This window comes from Falco naumanni, chromosome Z (assembly GCF_017639655.2).
Source record: "Falco naumanni isolate bFalNau1 chromosome Z, bFalNau1.pat, whole genome shotgun sequence".
Lineage (NCBI taxonomy): Eukaryota > Metazoa > Chordata > Aves > Falconiformes > Falconidae > Falco > Falco naumanni.
This window is the reverse complement of record NC_054080.1, coordinates 31,987,954-32,011,200: the sequence shown is the minus strand read 5'-3', so window position 1 is coordinate 32,011,200 and position 23,247 is coordinate 31,987,954. Positions and strand designations below refer to the sequence as shown.

General features: G+C 39.6%; 1 protein-coding gene across 2 annotated transcripts in view; it reads left to right on the top strand.

The window, feature by feature from the left end:
* The window catches only part of GAK (cyclin G associated kinase), a 77,201-nt gene that overhangs the window by 32,657 nt on the left and 21,297 nt on the right, over positions 1 to 23,247 (top strand). The window contains exons 12-21 of one of the 2 annotated variants that reach the window (XM_040579368.1): positions 5,254 to 5,303; positions 5,402 to 5,550; positions 9,785 to 9,907; positions 13,301 to 13,434; positions 14,672 to 14,866; positions 15,638 to 15,755; positions 18,113 to 18,192; positions 18,567 to 18,760; positions 20,639 to 20,797; positions 22,676 to 23,140. In XM_040579368.1, the coding sequence (XP_040435302.1) occupies positions 5,254 to 5,303; positions 5,402 to 5,550; positions 9,785 to 9,907; positions 13,301 to 13,434; positions 14,672 to 14,866; positions 15,638 to 15,755; positions 18,113 to 18,192; positions 18,567 to 18,760; positions 20,639 to 20,797; positions 22,676 to 23,140 (1,667 nt within the window). Of the gene's footprint in view, positions 1 to 5,253; positions 5,304 to 5,401; positions 5,551 to 9,784; positions 9,908 to 13,300; positions 13,435 to 14,671; positions 14,867 to 15,637; positions 15,756 to 18,112; positions 18,193 to 18,566; positions 18,761 to 20,638; positions 20,798 to 22,672; positions 23,141 to 23,247 lie in introns of both variants that reach the window. The other variant, XM_040579367.1, reaches the window with a different exon arrangement.

The following is a 23,247-nucleotide window of genomic DNA, read 5'->3' as shown; positions in this document are numbered from 1 at the left end:
CCTTTACCTGCGGACAGACTTCTTACTGAATCCAAACTACAGTGGAAGAGTTAGTATTGTGTAGTTGCTACAAAAATTTTTTTCTTCTCCTCCATAGCTGCCTTTATCTTAATTCAAATTTTGGTCTCTTGTTTATTCTAATAAGTAATAGTCTGAAAACTGAAACATATGTCACAGGCTACTAGAAACAGGAGAGTGAATGAGGGCCATCTTGATTGTCCCCAAGGCCACCTCACTTGCAGGTGTCACAACCTCTGTTGCAGATTCAGGTCAGGCAGAAGCAGTTTATAGCTACATGAGAGAGAACACAGAGCAACAGAGGTTCTGCCCTCCTTTGATACCAACTGACCTAAAGGGAAGTACTAGGGTGTATACACGCTTTGACCAGATGTACCCTGCTCTTTGGAGGAGCATGATACTGGCACAGGAGTGTCTCTATACAAGGGAACTTGGTTCCAGCAGATGTACCTGTGTATGGCTGACAACTCAGTCTGCAGCCTCAACATACCTCTGTTCAGCTTGTCTATCTCTTGCTTGTGATGCTGCTGTGCCCTTAACCAGCTTTTAGCTTAGTGATACCTGCATCCACATGGGTTACAGATGCCCTGCCAAAAAACGTATCTAAATGTTTTAAGTATCCAATCTTCACTGGTATCGAAAGCAGCATGCAAAACTTATGATCAGTCTTGTTTTGGTGTGTGAGAACAGTCTCCTTCACTGAAGAGTCTATGATCTAGTAATCTAGGGAACAATTAGCTGCCTTTTATTGCTAGCTTCCTTTGCTCCTAAGGTAACTTTCTTTCTGATTTGATGCTGCATTAATGTTTTATTTCATGCATCTGTGTGGCACTAAGTAGTTGAATGATTAATTCAGTTTTATGAAGCAAAATCAAGTGGGAACAGATTTATGTGAATTTCAATGCTATGTTTCTTCCTGGCTTTTAGAAAATAAACTGTTAAAATGGTGGTATTTAGCTAATGAATAGATGTTTTTTCTACTCTTATGAGTGTAGAGATGTCTGGAGGAAGATTTTTTGGTGTTAAGAGCATTATTTAACTGAAGATAACTGTGTGCTCACATTGTAGCTGTGCTGGTTAGTTTTGTCATTTATTCTTTCCCATCTTCAGCTGTTAGTAATACAAGGTAACTATATGCTGTTGTAGAATTTTGTGGTGCATGCTAATTAGTTTTTGTGAATTGTTAATTTTAACTTAATTGTTCTTAATTTGCTGGAATGGTCTTTTGTTTACTGTTAGTTGTGGTCTTTAAGTGCAGCTGTTCTCTGGCAAGGCTGATGACACCAACCATTTACACAGTGAAAAGTTTTTAACATTTAATTAAAACTTATGATTTGGTTGAGGTATTTATTCCGCAAAATGAGAATTCATATCTTGTTTGCTACGTTTTCCACTAGACTTCTCACTAAAAACTTGTAGTAGCCTGATATCATCAGAAAAGTGACTAAATATTGGCATCATAACTTACTGTCCTGTCTAGCTTAATTAGAGCCTTAAAAAGCACAGTTTTCCATATGGATCACAAGCCAGAAACCCTCTGTGCAGTCTCTTGATTTGCTTGCATGTTCTGCTGCTAACACCTGCCAGCAACATCGCTACGTAAATTAAATGTCTGCTGTTAACAACATGAAAAGAAAGTCCTTATTCCTGATTCTTAGTTACAGGACTGTATCTTGAAATGTGTGGGAATGCTTACCAGTGTGAAGAATATCCCTTTTTTTTTTCTTTCCCACCTCCCTGCCATTTAAAGCAATCTCAGTTGCCAATCTGACATGAAACACTCCACTAAAAAGAGTACCTTGTGTTCAAGTCTTAACTACTGGAATAGTTCTGAAATCTTCAGAATAAAGTACAAGGAATAGTAATTCAGGGACAATTTCATGTGTTTTAGGAGACTTGTGTTGATTTCACAGTTTAGCAGCTACATTTTAATTAAGGCAGCACAACCATTCTAAAGCTTTTTCAGCTGTAACAGGCATACAGATTTTTTTCCTGCAGGACATCAAGCTTGAATTGGCTGTGCTCTGTTGTTGACGTCCAAAGCTGCACTTTTCCAGAAGTGTATGTATGGTGAGATCCATGCTTCTAATAATGTTGCATTTCAGTTTACACAGATGTAAAAAGCAAAGCTGAATTGAGTGGTGTTGCTAGCAAGAAGTCAGTCTCTGAAAGTGTTCTCAAGGGAATGGGTGTGAGGACTATAATTTTTTTTTTTTTTTGCTCTTAATAGTTCTGTACTTCTGTTTCAAGTTGCTCCTTAACCTGAGCATATAGCATCAAAGTGCTGATGGTTCTTTGTTCTCAGGCTATCGTATTAAGTGGTTCTTTACCTTGCTGTCAAAAAAAGCTGATATCATTAGAATTACCTGCATGTTTTCTTGTTTGAAGCTGGTGCATGTAAGCAACTAATGACACTTCAATCATACGGAGGACTGTGCTCATCACTACCTCTGAACGTAAATTTCTACCTTAGTTTGCTGTTGACTGCAATAGTATTGCAACTTGAACTAGGTGATGAAGTTATGTCCTTCCAGAGATGGAAAGAATTTTGAAATAGTGTTTACTTAGCCATTTTGTCTACCTTCTTATGCAAGACTTTTCAAGGTTGAGGATTTTTAGGTCTTTGTCTGGTGAGACTCTCAAACTTCCTTGTGGTGATACCAGTTTCCCTTGAGACCTTGGATCATTACTACTGTTAGGAGACTGATTATGCCATTCCACATAAGTGTTTAATGTCCTTGCTTTCTGAACAGATGTTCTTGCCTTATCTAAAATCCTGCTCTCAGTCTTTGTAAAATCAATCATCTTCCGATCAGTCCCTCCAGCCTCCTTCACGTATACTAGCAAACAATAAGGAATTAAAGCATAATGTTGTTGCAATGTTTCAAAATTTGGGTGCAGTATCCTAGGTCTGTCTGCGCTTTCAAGCAGTGTCTTGAAACTTTGTAGTGATACAGAAGTATTGGTTTGATAGTGCCTCTGCGTTTCTTAAACCTGCATTATAGTGTTGTGATGACTTATTGATATTCTGAAGATAATATGCTACTTATATTCTGTAGTGGAGGCTTGTTCTTACTTTGCCGATCAGGAGTGCAGACCTCTGATTATACTCAAGGGTATTGGCTTGTACTCTGGCTCTTCAGTCTTTTTTTTGAGTTTTTTTGCCCTGCTATATAGCATAGAATCGCAGAATCATTAAGGTTGAAAAAGACCTTTGAGATCTTGAAGTCCAACCATTAACCCAGGACTGCCAAGTCCATCACTAAACCATGTCCCTGAGCACTGCATCTATGGTGTTTTTTACATGCCTCCAGGGATGGTGATTCCACCACCTCCTTGGGCAGCCTGGTCCAATGCGTCACCACCCTTTCAGTGAATAAATTTTTCGTAATATCCAGTCTTAAACCTCCCCTGGCATAACTTGAAGTAGTCTCCTCTTGTCCTGTTGCTGGTTACCTGGGAGAAGAGACCTACTCCCACCTGCCTACAGCCTCCTTTCAGGTAGTTGTAGAGAGCAGTAAGGTCCCCCCTGAGCCTCTTCTTCTCCAGACTAAACAACCTCTGTTCCCTCAGCCGCTCCCCATAAGACCTGTGCCTCAGACCCTTCACCAGCTTCGTTGCCCTTCTCTGGACACGCTCCAGCACCTCTACATCCCTCCTGCAGTGAGGGGCCCAAAACTGAGCACAGTATTTGAAGTGTGGCCTCACCAGTCCCAAGTACAGAGGGATGATCACTCCCCTTGTCCAGCTGGCCACACTTTTTTGGATACAGGCCAGGATACTGTTGGCTGCCTTGACCACCTGGGCACACTGCTGGCTCATGTTCAGCCAGCTGTTGACTAACACCCCCAGGTCTTTTCCCACCAGGCAGCTTTCCAGCCACTCTTTTCCAAGCCTTGGCATTGTGTGGGGTTGTTGTGACCCATGTGCAGGACCCAGCACTTCTTGTTGAACCTGATACAGTTGGCCGCAGCCCATTGGTCCAACCTGTCCAGATCCCTCTGCAGATCTACAGTCCTGCCCACCTTAGTGGTGTCTGCCACCTTACTGAGGATGCACTTGATGCCCTTGTCTAGATAGTCTAATAAAGATATTACAGAACTGGCCCTAGTACTGAGCCCTGGGGCACACCGCTTGTGACTGGCTGCCAGCTGGATGTACAGCCATTTACTACCACTCTTTGGGTTCTGCTGTCCAGTCAGCTTTTTATCCAGTGTAAAGCATGCCCATCTAAGCAATGGGCAGCCAGTTTCGCCAGGAGAATGCTGTGGGAGACAGTGTCAAAAGCTTTACTAAGGTCCAGGCAGACAGCATCCACAGCCTTTCCCTCATCCACTAGGCAGGTCATCTTGCCATAGAAGGAGATCAGGATTGTCAAGCAGGACCTGCCTTTCATGAACCCACGCTGGATGGGCCTGATTCCCCAGTTGTCCTGCACATGCTGCATGATGACACTCAGGATGATCTGCCCCATAACCTTCCCTGGCACCGAGGACAGGCAGACAGGCCTATAGTTAATAGTCTAGCAGATACGCTAGGAACAAAAAAATAACAGTGGTCTTAAAATTGCTGGCATAATGTGGGTAATTGGGTAGAGATGAAGGGAATGGACTTCAACAACAACAAAAAATCACTGGGAGACGGTTTTTCAAAAAAGGCTGCTCTTTAAAACTGTGGACAACTATATGAGAAGGGGATAAGTAATGATTAATGCTTTGCTCACTGAGAGTTTTGGAAGTGAATTTTTGGAGGAATTATTTAAATGAGGAAAGAGATTCAGGTACCTGTGGATTCATGTGGAATCCAGAAATCGGGCAGCTTGGCCATCTAGGCCAGATAGTAATAAGCAAGAACTACATAATTTAAAACGTAGTGTTTCAACAAATGGTCATTGTTTTAAGCATTTTGATATCCTCTGTAAAAGTTGTTAATGCATCCTCATTATATACCTGCTATGAATGTTTATCCATAGGAGCAGGGGCTAGAGTTAAGGAAGTTAAACACTGAAGGCATCTGTGCAAAATCACGAGAAATTATTTTGTTGTGACTGATGTGAATGCATAACAATTCAAATACAACCCCTGTTCTAAAAACCTTCAAATGTGAGGTGACAAGCCTCTGATGGAAGAAATGAAATATTCATAGTAGTGGGTGTGGCCTGAGAGAACTGGGGTTTAGCCTTACAGCTTGAATGGTTCTACTTCCCAGTATTAACTCCAATATATTTTGTTTCAGTTATGCAAAAGGAGACTTGGACATATCATACATCACTTCCAGAATTGCTGGTAGGATAGCTATGTCTGTCTTCAGAATAACTTCTGTTTGTTCTTAATATATATTAAAAAATCAATACTTCACATGTTGTTTGTTGTTCTGTCTTCAGTGATGTCCTTTCCAGCTGAAGGTGTAGAATCTGCCATCAAAAATAACATAGAAGATGTGCGGTTATATCTGGACTCTAAACATCCTGGCCACTATGCTGTGTACAATCTCTCTCCGAGAACATACAGGCCTTCAAGATTCCATAATAGGGTGCGTATAGTTTTTGTGTATTTCTTTAAAAGGTCTTTCAACACAATGTCTTGATTATACCTTCAACATTTTAGTGTGAAATATGTTAAAATAGGCTGCCTAATCAAAAAAGGTGACAATAAGTATAAACATGAGGTCAAAGAGTGATCTGTATTCTGCTTGTGTGCTTTCAATCCAAACTTAACTGATTAAAGACCAATCTTTAATCTTACTGACTAGAGCCTGTATTTCTTAGGCTAGTGATATCTTTGAAAACACGCACAGGTCCTGAACATGCTTCAGATTTAAATGGAGAAAACTTAAAATCTTACTAAATTTTCAGTCTCTCCTACATTCAGAAGTTTTTCTTCGTCAGAGGTAGTATTCCTTTGGTAACTGATTTGCACAACCTGTTTACTGGGCTTTCTCCTTGTGCCACTATCATTTGACTACTATATGGGTTACTCAGCCCTAACTGACTGCTTGTTGCTACTGCCTGAAATATTGATGCAGTTTAGCTGAGCCTCTGTTAGCCTTCCTGGCTATTTCTGTGATGATAGGATGAAGACATTTGCCTAGTAACAAGGTAGTAAGGACAGCTTGTTAGGTGCTGAGGTATTGAACTTCACTGTTTGCTGCTAAATACACCTCAGCTGTCCTGTAAGTAGCTCATCAGTGAAGACTTACTCTCCACTTCCTGTCCACAGCTTACTGTGTTGTGAGTTGTCTAGCATTGGCCACATTAGACCTCACCTGAACAGTCTGTAGTGATCATGGCCCTTCCCCACGACACTAACTGTCCAGAAGAGAGTCTAGAAGCATTATTTGTTACAGGAAATCCCCTTCTGGACTTCACCCTGCAGAGCCATCCTTAGCATTACTTCAGGTAACCAACTTCACTTAAACTGTCAGACTGAGGCATGTCTAATGTGTTCTGTATAGTGCATGTCACTTCCTTTTGTTTCCTGTAAACAAAGTATTGTCACACCTTAAAAAAAAGTTACTGCCTGTGGTGGGTTTGACTTTGGCTGGGTGCCAGGTGCCCACCAAAGCTGCTTTATCACTGCCCTTCTTAGCAGAACAGGGGGAGAGAGAAAATGTAACAAAAGGCTCATGGGTTGAGGTAAGAGCAGGGAAATCATGCACCGGTTACCATCATGGGCAAAACAGACTCGACTTGGGAAAAATAAATTTAATTTATTAGCATTCAAATCAGAAAACACCTTCCCCCCACCCCTCCCTTCTTCCTGGGCTTAATATAATTCTGATTTCTCTGCATCTCCCACAGAGTGGCACAGGGGAACAGGGAGTGGCGGTTACAGTCAGTTCATCACACGTTGTTTCTACCACTTCTTTCTCCTCACGCTCTTCCCCTGCTCCAGCATGGGGTCCCTCTCACGAGAGACAGTTCTCCATGAACTTCTCCAACATGAGCCCTTCCCCAGGGCTGCAGTTCTTCGTTCTTCACACACTGCTCCATCACGGGTCCCTCCCACGGGGTGCAGCCCTTCAGGAGCAGACTGCTCCAGTGTGAGTCTCCCACAGGGTCACAAGTCCTGCCAGCAAACCTGTGTCAGCGTGGGCTTCTCTCTCCATGGGTCCACAGGTCCTGCCAGCAAACCTGCTTCAGCAGAGGCTTCCCATGGGCCACAGCCTCCTTCAGGCACCCACCTGGTCCAGTGTGGGGTTCTCCATGGGCTGCATGTGGATATCTGCTCCACTGTGGACTTCCATGGGCTGCAGGGGCACAGCCTGCCTCACCGTGGGCTTCACCTTCAAGGCTGCAGCCTTCACTCATGGGCTGCAGAGGAATCTCTGCTCTGGTGCCTGGAGCACCTCTTGCTCCTCCTTCTGCACTGACCTGGGTGTCTGCAGAGCTGTTGCTTTCACATTGTCTCACTCCTCTGTCTTACTGGTGCAGATATTTTTCTATTATTTTTGTTTTATTTTTTATTTCTTAATATGTTATCACAGAGGCACTACCACTCCTGTAGGCCTCCTGCTACTAAAACCTTGCCATGCAAGCCCACTACACTGCCTCTTTGGGTGGAGGCGATCAAATTCTTACCTGCATCTGGTTCAGTATGAGGTTCAGACAGAGATTGTTCAACATGGAAGGCAAAGCTTAATCATACAGGAAGCCTCCTCCTGCATGATTATTTAGAGCAGGTACCTCAAAGCAAAATCTTTAGCACTATGTTGCTGGAAAGCCCACTGAAGCCGACATAGGGAATGCATTTATTCCTCATCCAACAATGTTAAGAATCTCTGTTTATGGAGTGATGAATTCTGTGACTGGGAAATTGTTTACCCTGGGGATGGTGTTTTGGTTATGCAAGTCTGAGATACCTATATATTGATATTTCTGATACGTTACCATTTACAGTACAAATAGGAGCACTACTAAATCTAGCAGTGACCTGGAACTGTTCTGGTCTACATTACTCTTTTTGACATTCATTTTGTCTTACCATCTTTGTTTTGCTGGGAAATAATAGTAGATCATCACTTTGTCAAAATATTCTAGGTTCCTGGCCGGTTCATTGACTGGGAGTATTTACGAAGTTTCTACAGAACATTGCCTTCTGTTGGTTTGGTTTTGTTTTTTAAGGCAGGCAGCTGTTTTACTTGGAAAACATACTCTTCAAAGATGTTGGGGAAATTTTCCCTGTCCATCTTTGAAACCCACATGCACAACAAGCAATATGACTGACTTGACTTTGTTATTCAGTGCTGAGTGAGAGCAGCCACATAGGAAGCTAAGGAAATTTAGTTTTTCTTCAGTACCTGCAAAAGAGATTATGGCAAGTCTCAGACATGATCAAAGGAGAACGGTTTCTGAAATTCTTAATTCTGACATTTTGTTTAGTAAGTATTTATGAAATTATGTATCCTTGCTCTCTTGCTGTATGCTATTTGTACGTAACTCTTACAAATTTCTTTAACCGTGGTTAAAGCTAATGGTAGTCTGGAAGCCTCCTGTGCTAGTTTTGAGTCCTGCTTGCTCAAGGAGGTTGTGCATTCTCCATCATTCTGCTAATGATCAGAACATTTTGAACTTACAACATTACCTTCTCTGCTTTGGCTGTTTTATGGTATGCATTGTGTAACAGAACTAGTGTTTGGGCAGAAAGTAAATGGTAAATCAGAAAAAAGTCAGTTCTCTTTGCTCTTTTTGAATACGCTTGCTTTTCTAGACTGGTTTCTGGTTTGTAGTTGTAACACTGCAGTATGAATCTTTTACTGCTGTTCTAATATTTGAGATGTAATGAAGCCCACATCGAATCATGTTATGAACAGAAATATAAAAGACTGCTTGTGTTACCTTTTATTCGTTCAGGGGTGATTTTGCATAAACTTTCACTAACAAAAGAACTTTCAATTTAAATACATCAGAGTGACACTTCCTGAAACTGCCTTCATTTTTATTTAAAATACTAGAATATAGTGAAATGCTATAGGAGTCTTTGTGTATCAGACTGTTTTTGTGCCAAGCTGAGGGCAGAAGACTGAAAGAAACAATCTCATGGAGAATTTTCTGTAATACTTGGTTATTTCAGTATTTCATCTCAGAATAACCCTTGAACTCTTCTATCTGGGTAAGAAGACATGCTGCTGATAGAAAAACTTGGTCTTCTACATTCAGCAGTTGTGATCCTAGCTAAAAAGAAATAGAAAAATCTTGCTGTCTAAGTTGTTTTCTTGGTCCTGGCACAACATCTGTTCTTCAGATGTTGCAAGTGCTTAAGGATCAGGTTTCATATACTGCATTCTAACTGGACAGCTGATTCTAAGAATATAGACTTTCAGCAATGAAGCTGGTTATTCAGTAGTGTTTTGCAATACTATTTGCAGAAGGGATATTAATCAACTGTTGAGGTTTTTTGAGTAATGAACAAGTGTAAAAGCAAACGAAGTCTGGTTTGGTTTCTAGTTTTGGTTAGGAATATGTGCATGGATTGAGTTGAAAGCTGTTTTACTTTATTCCTTGCTCTAAGAAAATTTCAGATAGGAATCTGAGTTGTTGATTCTTCTAGTGCAGCAGATGATAAACAGGACTGGAGTTTTATTGCATTGCATCCTATAAAGTCGTGCTTACACTGTATGAGACTGCTTTTCTTGAGCAGCTTGCTTAATTTCTACCTGAAGGTGGCATTAAAGTCTAAAATTGCCTCTTACATGCACAGTTCATGCTATGCAAATGTATGTGATTATGTGATCTTGTTTCTCACCTCTGCTGTCTCTCTCACTGCAGGTTTCTGAATGTGGCTGGCCAGCAAGACGAGCTCCAAATCTTCAGAATCTTTATAGCATATGCAAGAATATGCATTTGTGGCTGAAACAGGACCAGAAAAATGTTTGCATTGTGCACTGCCTTGTAAGAAATTGGTTTAAATCTAAAGTGTGTTGCTCAATCCAGCTTTAAATTGTGAATAATAAATTGTATGCTAGTATTCACTCAGTTTGTGAAGATTACTGGCTTTCTTCACTGTGAGGCCAAGAGGCAGTTCTATCTGGCTGTGTCTTTAGGAAAGTTACTTGCAGAAGTTTTCTCTTCAGGCAAATTAGTAAGGTAGTTTAGCCCTTGCTTACTTTCATGTAGCATGGAAGGCAGTAAGTATATAGGAGGGATTAAGACAAAACAGCCTTTGGGAGAAACACTCTGCTCTACTATTTCTGTGTTTGCTCCATTTTTTTGTTCATATTTTCTGAGTGACAGCTGAGTGTGTACAGCATTTCCCACTACGGTCTGCTTGGAATGTAATCTGTATCTGCAGAATTGCAGAAAGTGACTGAGACTTTTTGCCCAACTTGCTTTTGCTGACAGCAGATTGCTATGTAACTTCTGCTGTTCTCTAATGTATTGTTAACCTTGATATAACCCAAAAGAGCAGTAAATCTCTGGGTAGAGCCAATTCATGTCAAATGTGTGTGTGTGTGTGAAATAATTTAAAAAATACTATACTCAGGATCTGAAAACATGAGGTTACTCTTATGTTTGTATAAGAGTATTGCATGTGGTATTTTGATATTCTTATTTTCCTGCAGAGTAAGAAGAGAAACATGACAGTTGTTACAAGGCTTATGATGCTGCTAGAAAGCGTTCAAAACCAGTCCTTTGATGTGATATAGTAGTCTATATGGATTATCACTATCAGAGCCTAAAAGAGGATTTGTTAATCTGGTATAGTGTACTTCCTTAAACAGAGTTTTGCAAGGAAAAAATTGGTTAATGCCAGCTCCTGAAAACCAATCGGATTTTCAGTGCTGCTGTGAGGTTAGGAATCTAGTTCTATATTAACATGATACGTGTATTATCAAGTAGGGAAGAGACAGATGTGGTGAATTAGCGCTAGTTTTTGTAACATCTTTCCCTTAAAGTGTTTCCTTTAAGGTACCTAACTCATTAATTTTCTTCAGATGTGAGGGAAGCTTGTATATGTATGGCTGCGTGCCCAATGTGATGTAAAGAGCATAGACCAGAGCTACTGGAAATGAATAGTAGTTGCAAAATGTGTCCTGGATTCACTTAGCTGGAAATTTTGTAGATTTAAAAGTTAGCACTCTTTTTTTTTTTTTTTAACCTAGATTTCCTTTGTCTGGTAGAGATAGAATATTTTAGTCTAATAAACTTTCTTGAATAACAAAACATAAGAGTTGCTTCTTGTAAAGGTGGAACTGCTTCTAGCTGGCCAAGATTCAGGTAGGGCTTCCTGGTCTTTTGATCTTTACTGTAGAGGTTTGCAGTAATACAGTGAATTGTTAAATTTTTACTTGTTCTCAACTGGATTATTCAAATTAGAAGCAGTTGAAAACAAGGTTTAGGTGACAGCTCCTTGCTTCAGCTAGTTATGTCTTTCTCCACTGGCAATGACTGGGATCAGTTTTTTAAGGGGCATCCTGTTCTGATGATATCGCAAGACTGTAGCACGTATGCCAGAGGCTGGAGTAACTCCTGGATACGTGCAGTAATACTTTGTGTAATTGTTTGGGGCCATGCAGTGATGGTCATCCTTGAAAACTCGCACAGCTTTAAGAAGGTGTGAGTACAAAGATCATCTTCATGGAACTTAATGGCAAAGAGACTTGCAGTTGGGTGTGCTGCTGCTCTCTAAGTGTGCTTAAGTGTTCCTTCAGGTAGTTTTATCTGACCTGTGTTTAAATCAACCAAGCTGAGATAATCTCGCATGCACTATGAAAAGTTATGTTTAATATTTATTTTATTTAATATTATTTTATGAAGGTTATTTCGTTTCAAAATAGTTCAGACACAAAACTCCTCTGGCTTTTTGAGGCTTTGGAACAAAACTTAACTCGTAATATATCTTTTTCCAATCATTGTTTTTTATGGCAGCCTTCGTGATTGTTTATGCCTGAGGATTTTATACTTTCGTAGCCAAGATCTGTCATCCTTGTAAAATCATACAAGGACAGTTGAAATTCCTACTGTCTCATCTCCCTATAGGAGTGTTTATTTTGTTTCTATTCTGCAACTTAGAAAGCTTCTTTCTGAAGTGCAAAGTTCTGTCATCAAATTTGTTTACTAATGAATAAGATACTCTTTATTTTGAATGATGTATTTTTAGCTGTAAAGTTGTCTTTTAAATCTTGTAAAGTTGTTGTCTGACTTCCTGCTGCAGTTGCAAAGGGTTTGCTGTGACTTGCTAGCTGACCTCATTGGACAATGATTTTTCTCCCCTTGGTGTGGTGCTGTAATTTGGAAGTGGGTTTTTAATGCAAGGGTACATAGGTCACTGCTTGTCATGCTGGTCAGTGTTGTTTCATTCTTCCCTTGCATTCATTAATGTTTTGTCCTAAGTGTAGGCCTTTCAGCGTAGGGGCCATGTTTTTGTTGCATTTGTGTGAAATTTAACTGAATAGCCAGATCCAGACCATGTAATCATAAACTAGTTTAGTGACTTCTGGAAATCATTGGGCTTGCTAGGTACACCAGCAGTAAGAATACTGATCTGTTGAACTGATCTTTAAAGATCTGGCTTTTATGGTGCTGGCAGATCTTCTCTTCACTGATCTAAGTAATGGTTGGAATTAAAGCCTGGCACTGAGGGAAATGCCTGTTAAAACAAGTTGAGGAAAAACACTTCCCTCTTTCCCATTTCCACACTTATATGCCCAATGATCACCAAAAGAAAATCTGTTCTGTATTGCTAGCGAAAAAACTTGACAGGTCTTGTTCTGTGAACCATTATTTATTTCTGAATCTTCAGTCTTTTATGATGTAGGGATTAATCTGGGCTGTTGTAGCTGTGGGCCCTGCAGAAAGATGTTCAGTGTTTTAATTTCCTTCTTGGCGTTTCATGGTAATTTATTACCTCAGGCAGTTTCAGGCAGAAGACTAAATAAAGGGTTTTTAGTGTGGCTTAGTTCTTCTGAATCTTAGGACGCCTTTTGTAGCAAAAATCCATGGTTATCAGCCAAAAATAGCACTGAGCTGGAGTTACAGGTAGCAGCCAGGAAATAAATGTAAAGATATTAGTGGTAGTAACGTAATAAGCATCAATTGGAAATATCAGTGTTAAGTTAAAGCAACTATTCGCATTTGAGCAAGCAGATAATATGTAGTATCCTTTGTAGTGTGTAGAAATAAAAAGAAAACATTGCACATTCAGATAGAAAGTGCAAATCTGACGATTGCAGTAGTCTTTGGACTTCATTACACTAAATAGGGAGATAGCATGCTCTTCACTAACTTCTGTAATGCTTTTTCCACTGGGTTTAATAAGTCACAAATTATTTTTTTTTTTTGTAGGACGGGAGAGCTGCGTCTGCTGTTGTAGTTTGTTCTTTTTTGTGTTTCTGCCGTCTCTTCACTACTGCTGAAGCTGCAGTTTATATGTTCAGTATGAAACGCTGTCCTCCTGGCATTTGGCCCTCTCATAAGAGGTATGGTATCAGTCTGTAGGTACTGTTGAAGCAAGTCATTATGCAATTGTGAATATGCTACTATTTTTACAGGATGCTTTTTAGGAAAATAAATTGTTTCAATTTTGTCTGTGTTTGAATGGCAAAATGCTTGGAATATATTATGAGTAAGGAAAGTAATTCTGAATTTTGTGAGCCCTTGAGTTACTTGTGATGCTTTTATTAAGAGTGAGTCAAGTATGACCTGTAGTGAAGAAATGTCAGGAATGAAAATAAGGGTATGCAGTGCTTTTGAATGCTCTCTTAAGTATAAAATCCTCTTGCACGTGTGTAAGGCTTATTCCACTTTTACTAGTTTATTAGAACAGGTTTTGCTGTGTCTGAACACTGCAGGTTCTATGGAAAGACCACTAACAATTTTTGTTTAGGTAGGGGATGCCTTCTGCTTTTTTAAAGGAGTGCATGAAGAGGTGACTTTCATATACTTTGAATATTTTAAACTGATTATTAGATTTAATTTGATAGATCTTATAACAATGAAGTCTTAGTAGCAAGTGACACTGGCAGTAAGGGCGTTTCCTACAAAAAGGGTTAGATTTAGAAATGTGAGAAGTAAGGATTAGTTAAATATAAATGACATTATGCTGTTGTGCAGGTTTACTTTCAGTATATTTAATGGGTTGTCTACAAGATAACATATTAATGAGGATGAATTAAAGTCCTTAGGAAGCTTTGAGTTACTAGCTTCAGAACTGCTATGCAACTTCAATCAGTTATGTGTAAGATAATAAATAGTTCTCCTTGTTTGGTGTTTTAAAGCCTTTGGAAAGAGTGGCTAGTTTGTTTTACAACTGAATATATGTAAGGCTGCAGACCTAAAGCAATGTCTAGAGTTGTCTGGAAGGTGGGACACAGGTGCACATGAGTTCATATGCAGTGCTGTATTCAGTTTTCTGGGCAGTGCATTTTTCCATTGTGGTGCAGCCATCAGGCTTTTGTACAGAAACTGTTTCTACCCTTAAATTGGGAGGCCAGCTAGGGATCATAAATATTTCTCCATGTTTCCATTTCATTTTCCTGTTGTGAATTCCTATCAGACCTGAAAATGTGGTTGCTGAAAATGCTGTTCCCAGTGTTTTTATTGTTACCATTTGTCACTGCTCAGTGGCTGGGTATGAACAGAAGTAACTCAGCTGTGTGTTTACCTATGTTTACAATTTGTTTTCTGGCTAAATGAGTACCTCTTTGTTTTTGCTAGATACATCGAATATATGTGTGACATGATGGCTGAAGAACCCATTATTCCTCACAGCAAGCCCATCCTTGTGAGATCAATAGTCATGACTCCAGTTCCTCTTTTCAGTAAGCAGCGTAATGGCTGCAGGCCTTTCTGTGAAGTTTATGTGGGAGATGAGAGAGTAACCACTACCTCCCAGGAATATGACAAAATGAGGTAAGTACAGGTTATGATTTGCTCTGAAACAGCACATTACGTTTTTCTGGACCGCCTTAAATATTAAGTGCTCACTGTTAAGAGAAAGCATGATCTTGCGTGTCCCAGCTGAGCCCAAAGCTTCTTTAACATGTGAAACAGCTCCTCTGTCCCCTTTTTCTTGTGGAAGAGACAACATAGTTACAATAGCAGCTTATATCTGTTCCTGCAAAAAGCGGGGATGATGGTGGGGTTGGCACAGTGGACATGGCAAAGCAGAGGTGAACAAGAGCCTCTTTCCTCTCACTCCATGTGATGTGAACTAGGAAGACTGATTCCTGGTGTACATGTACTGAATTGAACACCATGTTTCAGTCATGGAAACAATAAGGATCCCACAGGCATGGGAGCTGTAAGGGGAGTGCTTGTTAGCCCTTGTACAGCTCTGGTATCTGCAGTTGTAATACAGCACAGGAATTGCAAAGGGTACGAACAGTATTAGGTGTAGGTAGTCACAGAGAGAGGAAAGATGAGAGAATACCTCTAGCTTTCCTATAAATCCAAGCCCCTTAAGGAGTTTAATGAATTTGAAGAGAGCAGGAACAGAAACAGCTGTGGGGTGTTACAGAGCAGCTTTTAAATTTTAATCATTTAGAGCAAATTCTCTGTAATAAGAACTTGAAGCAGTTTTTTATGGGTTGATATTGAAGGCCTTGGAGAAACCAAACAAAACATAAGGTAATACATTATTTTTAAAAAATGAAATTAACTGTGGTTATGTTTTTTCTTTAGAGAGTTTAAAATTGAAGATGGGAAAGCAGTAATTCCGCTAGGTATAACAGTCCAGGGCGATGTTCTCATTGTGATCTATCATGCCAGGTCAACACTAGGAGGCCGACTACAAGCTAAGGTAATGATAAATGTAACAGCCTGCATGGAAGATTTGCTTTTTCTTGTTACAATTTTGTATTATACTTGTGTTTGTGATCTCATTAAGTACATGGCTTTATTTCCTTTTCTTTGTTCAAAGATATGTGAGGTTTTCATGCACTTGGGAATTCAGCTTTTTCAATGCTAATGTGTATGTCCGTTCTTGGTGTTCTGCATGTAGGTGCTTTGGTAAGCCTTTCTTGAGATTACTTCAGTAGTGATATTCACTATATTTGCACGGAAAGCCTCCACCCAGTAAAAAAGTGGAATTTCAGGGACTGCCTGAGGCTAGACATAAGAGGCTAGAAGAAACCATGTGGTTTTGTATCCTGTTTCAAGAGCTAGGTCAAGTTTTTATAGCAAGTTTTCTTGCTGGTCTTTGTTTTCTTAGGCAGAATGCATGTTTCCTTTAATTCAACTATGGATGCAAGTGTATTGCAGGATCCCAAAAAACTTGCTAATGAAGCCTGTTTTCCAATTTCTAAGAATGAAGCATGGGATTTTTTTTTCTTCTAGATGAGTAACCCAAATTAAACTTGGAGATCCATGTAGAAGATAGGAAGGGGTAGTGCAAAGTTTAGAATAACTTAAAGCATTGTGAAAATCGATCCAGGGGTTCTTCAGACAGTTTCCATACATCTGGGGCAAACAAGCATATTCATACATATCTACTACTACTGAAATACATGGTTTCCCCTGTGTTTTTTCTACATCGTAGAAAGGTGAGTATCAAATCTTGTCATGTTGCAGAGATTCAGAACTTTCTTAATGTCACCAGAGTGCTGTGGGACAGATGCAAGATACTTTAAACCTGAAAGCTCAGTGAAAAGATTCTCTAATGCACAAAAATAACTAGTATATGGTTCAAGATCATCAGTGAAGAAGGCATGCAGCTGGGGAAAATTGAGTTTATACTCCTTGTGCGATCTCAGTTTCAGAGATAAGTTTCTTTGGCATTTATTCACTGATTGGAAGACATTAGGATTTTCCCATCCGTCTGCTGTAACTGATACATCAACAGTGTTTGTAATGATCCTGGTGTGGAGCCTTGGTGGAAAGGTATTAAATGTGTCCATAGGTGCATGTCCTCTAAATTGCTCCTTGAATCTCTGTGCAGAACTCATACAGAGGTCAACCACCACATTTCAATATTGCTGTTACGTGCCTAGAGCTGGGCATTGTGAATGGCTCCCACTGGCTCACAGTTAATCTGAGGGGAGATTTGGTTTATCTTCTAGGAAATGTCTTGCATAGCAAGGGATTAAGAAAACTGATTTAATAGGGTGTTCAGGTTTTCATATGTAGATCAGGGTAGGGATGGATGGATCAGAAAAACTTTCTCGGGTATGTCCATGTGTGTTTTATACTGAGGAGCCCAGCAACTGGACACAGGACTTCAGATGTGACCTCACCAGTGCTGGATTGAGGGGAAAGATAACCTCCCTCAACCTGCTAGCAGTGCTTTGTCTGTCACTTGACTTTTGGTTATGATGTTCAATAAATGCTCATTTACAAGGAGAACTTCCATAATTCTATTTTAGTCTGTCATATTTACTTGACTCTTACTGTAATACTTTCTTTGTAAGGACTGGCAAGACTATTCCACATGTGTTGTAACTGAAGCCAGTGAACAAATACATTGTGGATGTATCAGTTTGCTGTAATTCAGATTTGTGCAAGACCAGGAGGTACATTAAACTTCTATAGTAGCATTTTCTGGACTCTCACATGCTGATCAGGCATGGGAAAGTAGTCATTCTGTCAGCAGAAAAAAAAAGAGTAGGGAAAGTTGAATGGCTATAATGAATCAGTTTGGACAAGCCCTATAATTCTCTCTGGGATGGATGGTTGACTTGAAGTTGCATAGGAAAGAGCTCTGCGTTTCTTACGAAGTGTCCGTTAGAATGTGCTACATTTAAAACTGTTCTGAATGGACTCCTGTCTATATGTATATTTCCTGATTAGTGTATTGCACAATGAGGTTTTCTGGGTGTATGATATTCAGGAAAGCAACAGAGGTCATGCAGTTTCAGCCTCTAGAACAGGGTCTGGAAGTGCTTAACAGACTTTGATAGCCTTAGGTTAGTGAGACATAGCTGGTTTGAGGTCTTTTGGTTTGTTTCTGGTAGTAATAGGTTTGTCTACATTCTGTCTCAAGCTGCATTTAAGTCTCTCAAGATAAAGTATACGTAGAATTAAGGTGAAATGGTAGCAAAACAAACACTTTAAAGTATTTTAATACTGAAAATATTTTGTTTTGTAATGAAGGCAGAACACTGTGCAGAATACTAATAATGTGGATTTATCTATTTTCCCTGTATTTCTTGTTTTCAACAGATGGCTTCAATGAAGATGTTTCAGATACAGTTCCACACAGGTTTTGTGCCCCGAAATGCTACCACAGTGAAATTTGCCAAGTATGTTGACACCCGTTCCTATGTAGGAAACTGGCAGAAGTTTTATTTGAAACTGTTTAGTCTGCCAAACCAACATGTGGCAGGGGGAAGAAATATGGTTAGTGTAGGAAGTAAATGACTTTGATTGCAATACGGTTCTTTTGTTTTCTCATCTGAAGGAAACTGAAGGTTTTGTTCATAATACAGCAAAAAAACCTCACATACCAATATACCATCTGTTTAAAATCTGTAGAAAAAGTATACAAATACAGCTTGATACTAACTGATACTGATACAGCCTGATACTAACTCCTTTAAAAAATTGCCTTGGACTGTGGTGAACTTAATCTAGTTAGCAATCAGTATCAAGAACCTACTTGTATGCATCTTTTCAGGTATGATCTGGATGCCTGTGACATACAAGAAAAATATCCTGATTTATTTCAAGTCAATCTGGAAGTAGAGGTGGAGCCCAGAGGCAGACCTAGCTGTGAACAGCCACCATGGGATAACATGAATATAAAGGGACTGAATCCCAAGATCCTCTTCTCCACCCGAGAGGAGCAACAAGAGATTTTATCAAAATTTGGTAATGAATCTTTTGAAAAACTAGAGAACATGCTAAAGTTTCTAATGTCCTTAACGTTTGAGGATTTTGTTTCATTTCTGACATTCCTTTAAATGAAAGAAATTTAAAAGGTGTATTTTTTTGTAAATATCATTTAAAATTTTCCATTATATGAAGGAGTATAAATTATCCTTCAATAAGGGATTATAATTTTCCTTGTCTTTACACTTTATCCACTGTCATTACATTTGCTTGCTTTACTATTTGATAGCTATGAATATCCTATTTGCAGGGATTTTAGCAAATGGAATTGTAACAACCAGGATTTGTAGGCAAAATGTCTTGAAAGAACTTCACTTGGCTAACTGGCACCATTATTTCACTTAAAATCATCTGAGCGTTCCTCACAAATGGTCTTAAGAATAAAACATAAAAATATTTTTAATTGCATATAGCCAAGTAATGTCATAATTCAATTTCTCAACTTTTTCTATTGTGCTCCAGCAGATGTTCAGTTTTTCTGGTACTACGTATTCTGTGCTTCATCTGTAGATGTCTGCATTAATTCTGGTTAATGCTGTTCAGGATCTTTCTTCTTCTCCTGGTATCAGTAATGAGCTTTGACATTTTCATTAAGGCTCTTAAACCTTCTCTGTGCTTCCAGAATAAAAAGCATGATGGAGATTACTGTGGTGGTTTTAGTACACCATACACGAGATCTTAGTCTCTGCTCTTAATATGGTACATCTTAATTACATTTCTTTTGATACAAGGTAGTTGCTGCTGTCTTACATTTATTTTTTTTTTTAGCAGGTTATGTTTGGTTAGTATTATGATATAGATAATTTTCTATTTAACTTAGGTTATGTATATTTTAAAAATCTCTGAACACAACTCACTAAAGTTGTTTCATTGACAATGAGGATTGTAACAATTACTCATTTTTAAAGTTGTTTTCATTTTCTGATTGATAAATGAAATGTAAGAGTTTCAAATCTCACTAAAAATATTTCTTAAAACTGGTGGGAAGGATATAGGATAAGGACAATAGGTTTTATAAAACTTGCTTATTAAAATTGAATTTGTACTATTCCGTTATTCATGACCTTTCATGTATGTTTTCTGAGACAGACTTTTTTCAGCTTCTCTGTAAGCTACAACTGAGTATGTGGAAAGAGGGTGCTCTACTGGTTTGGTATTTAGATTTAGACAGCTAGCTTTCTTCCAAGGATTCATCACATTCTTTTCAAACAGTGAATGAACACTTACTAGTTTAGGGAGTCTACATATTTGCCTTGGAGAAATCTCCTTTTTGAGAGCTGATACAGCAGTAGGTAACCCAGCCTAACTCAGTCTTACACAAGAGTCACATAATCTGGTGACCTCAGTAAAATAATAAATGTAAGGAGTAGTTAATCACAGAACACAGTGTATTACTTAACTCCTTGGAGATGTTTGTTAACAACTGCCATGTTCTTCTCTGGCTTTATACTCTGCTTGGTTGTTTTTTTTCCTGTAGCTGCATTTGCTCTTTCCTGCTGTTCTGTTCTGTATTGCGGATGTTGTTCCTAGCTCTTGCATATTCTATACAATGGCACAAGTGAGGTGTCAATTACATTTTCCTTCAAATGTCAGAATGCTTGAGTGCTTTGCTATGAATCTGATGTAATCTGATGTTAAGGTTGAAAACAGGGTCTTGATAGCTTTTGCAGTTGAAACAATAATGCCAATTTCGAATGGAGTGTGAGGGAGGGAATTTTGTGCCTTTGTAGAATAATAGGCACTTTGAGACCATTGTGGTACAGCAGTCATTCTGTAAGCCAAATACTAGCTGCTATGACCGGGATTGAGTTTTGGAAGTTTCTCCCCAAGGGTTCTGACTTAAATTCTATTTTATAGGGAAACCAGAGCTTCCTAGACAACCAGGTTCTACTGCACAATATGAAGCAGAAGCATCCCAGCTGGAGCAGTCTTCAGAAAGTGCACCTACTGATACAGAATCCCCACACAGCAGTAGTACTGATGCAAATAACTTCTTTCATTCTCTGGACTGGAAAGGTATGGGTTTTTCTCTGAAGTAACTATTTGTTATGCTTGTTGTCTTATACACCTTCCAATGAGTGCTTAAATCTTCTTATGCAGCAGAAGTCACTATTTCATACCAGACCATGACAAAAAGCTATTTAAAGAGTGAGCTCTACAGGCCATTCTGCTTCATTTGTGTAAAGTAATGGTTTTTTTTTTGGTGTTGTGTGTGGCTTAAACGCTGAGCTAAGTTTTTCTTTTTCTGCACAAATCTTAACCTTAAAGGTCTGCAAGGAAACCTTTGCCTTCCCACAGCCCCCTTAGGCTGGCTGAGGAACAGAGAAAAAGTAGACTAGCCGGTGGAGTCCAGATCAGTGTTTGGACTGAGAAAATGTAAATTTGTAGTGCATGTGTAAGTCCTTTTTCTGGGTTCTGCTTTATTGGCAAAAATATCAGTAACTGCTCATGCTGTCGCTGATGTTATCGTTGAGTTGGAGCAGCAGTTAGTGATCTGTTGTGGTTTAACCCTAGCTGGCAACTAAGCACCACACAACCACTTGCTCATTTCACACACACCCTGCCCCAGGATGGGGAGGAGAACCAGGGAAAGGGTAAAACTTGACGGCTGAGATAAGAATAATTTAATAGTTGAAATAAAATAATTAATAATAATAGTAACAATTGTAATGAAAAGAAGGGAGAAGAGGAATAACATCCAAAGGAAAGGAGGAAAAAAAACCCAAGTAATGTACAATTGCTTTGTCAGCCGCTGACTGATGCCCAGCCAGTCCCCAAGCAGCGATTGGTGGGCCCTGGCCAACTCCCCCAAGTTTATATACTTAGCATCACATTCTGTGGTATGGAGTATCCCTTTGGCTAGTTCAGGCCAGCTGTCCTGGCTGTGTCCCCTCACAATTTCTTGTGCTCCTCCAATCTTCTTGCTGGTAGGGCCTGAGAAACTGGGAAGTCTTTGACTTCCTATAAACATTACTTAGCAACAACTGGAAATGTTAGTATGTTATCCTGTCGTGGCTTAGCCTGAGCCGGTAACTAAGTACCACACAGTCTTTCACTCACCCCAGCCTCACCCAGAAGGATGGGGAGGAGAACTGGAATGTAAAACTTAAGGGTTGAGATAAGAACTGTTTAATAATTGAAATAAAATAAACCCCAAAGAACAATAATAATAACAGTTATGGTGAAAAGGACGGAGGAGAGGAGAGGAATGAAATCCAAAGGGAAGGGTGAAAAGAAAACAAGTGATGCACAGTACGGTTGCTCACCATCCACTGACAGATGCCCTGTCAGTCCCTGAACAACTATTGGCAGGCCCCAGCTGACCCCTCCCTGTTTATATACCAAGCATGATGTCCCACGGTATGGAATACCTCTTTGTCTAGTTTGTGTCAGCTGTGCTGGCTGTGCTCCCTCCCAATTTCTCATGTCACTCCAGCCCTTTTGCAGGCAAGGCCTGAGAAACTAAAAAGTCCTGGTATAAATATTACCTAGCAACAACTAAAAAGATCAGTGTGTTATCAACACCGTTCTCACACCAAATCCGGAACACAGCACTGCACCAGCTACTAAGAAGAAAATGAACTCTGTTCCAGCTGAAAGCAGGACATCTTCTAAGCCATAAGTGGTACTATGTCCAGAGGTGAATGTCCAAGTCAGTCTCATTTTGAAAAAGTTCCTAACACCTGACCATGCAGAGTGGCAAGCGTGGTAGTGAGCTGCCCCTTTGCCTGCCCTGTATAGAGGTGGTAGGCAAAAGTTCTTTTTTCGTCAGTGCTTTTGTGAGCTTTGTTTAATTAATGATTGGTTTCATATGATGTCACTGTGTAAGTCTGTCTTATCCTGGTTGACAGAAGAATCCTGGTAATCTAAAGCTGTTTCTTTTTATTCAAGAAGGAAAAAGTCCAGAAAGTGGAATAGAGGACAGTTCATCTAAAAATGATCGTGTTCAGCTATCTGATGATAGGGAGGAGAGTGATCCTTCAGATGAGGAATTCCCTACATTTCCAGGTGAAGAAAGTGCAGTCGCTGATACTGAAAAAGACTGTGTTACTCCAGAAGGCGAGTTGCTTTTTGAAGCAAATTTTGAAGCTCCATCTGCACCATTACAAAAATCTCTTCCTGAAGAGAATGTAGACTTACTTGGACTACATTCCGACATTTCACCAGAACAGAAACAACCTATCTCAGAAATAAACTCTTCATCAAGTAATGCAGACTTGCTGAACAATCTGTTTGTGAATAATGCATCACAGATTTCAGAAGAGCCCACTGGAGATCTCCTTGGACAAGGAACAGATTTCTTTTTCAGCAGTCCAGCTGCTACTCAGGGTGTGTCTTCAGCAGCAACCATGTCTTCAGGTACATAAAATTAACATTAGTACTCTTCAGCTGGCCAAAAGATAAAAGCTGCTGCTTGCATTGTGCTTGGAAAATGAGTACTGTATTTTTATTGGTCCAGTGAAGCC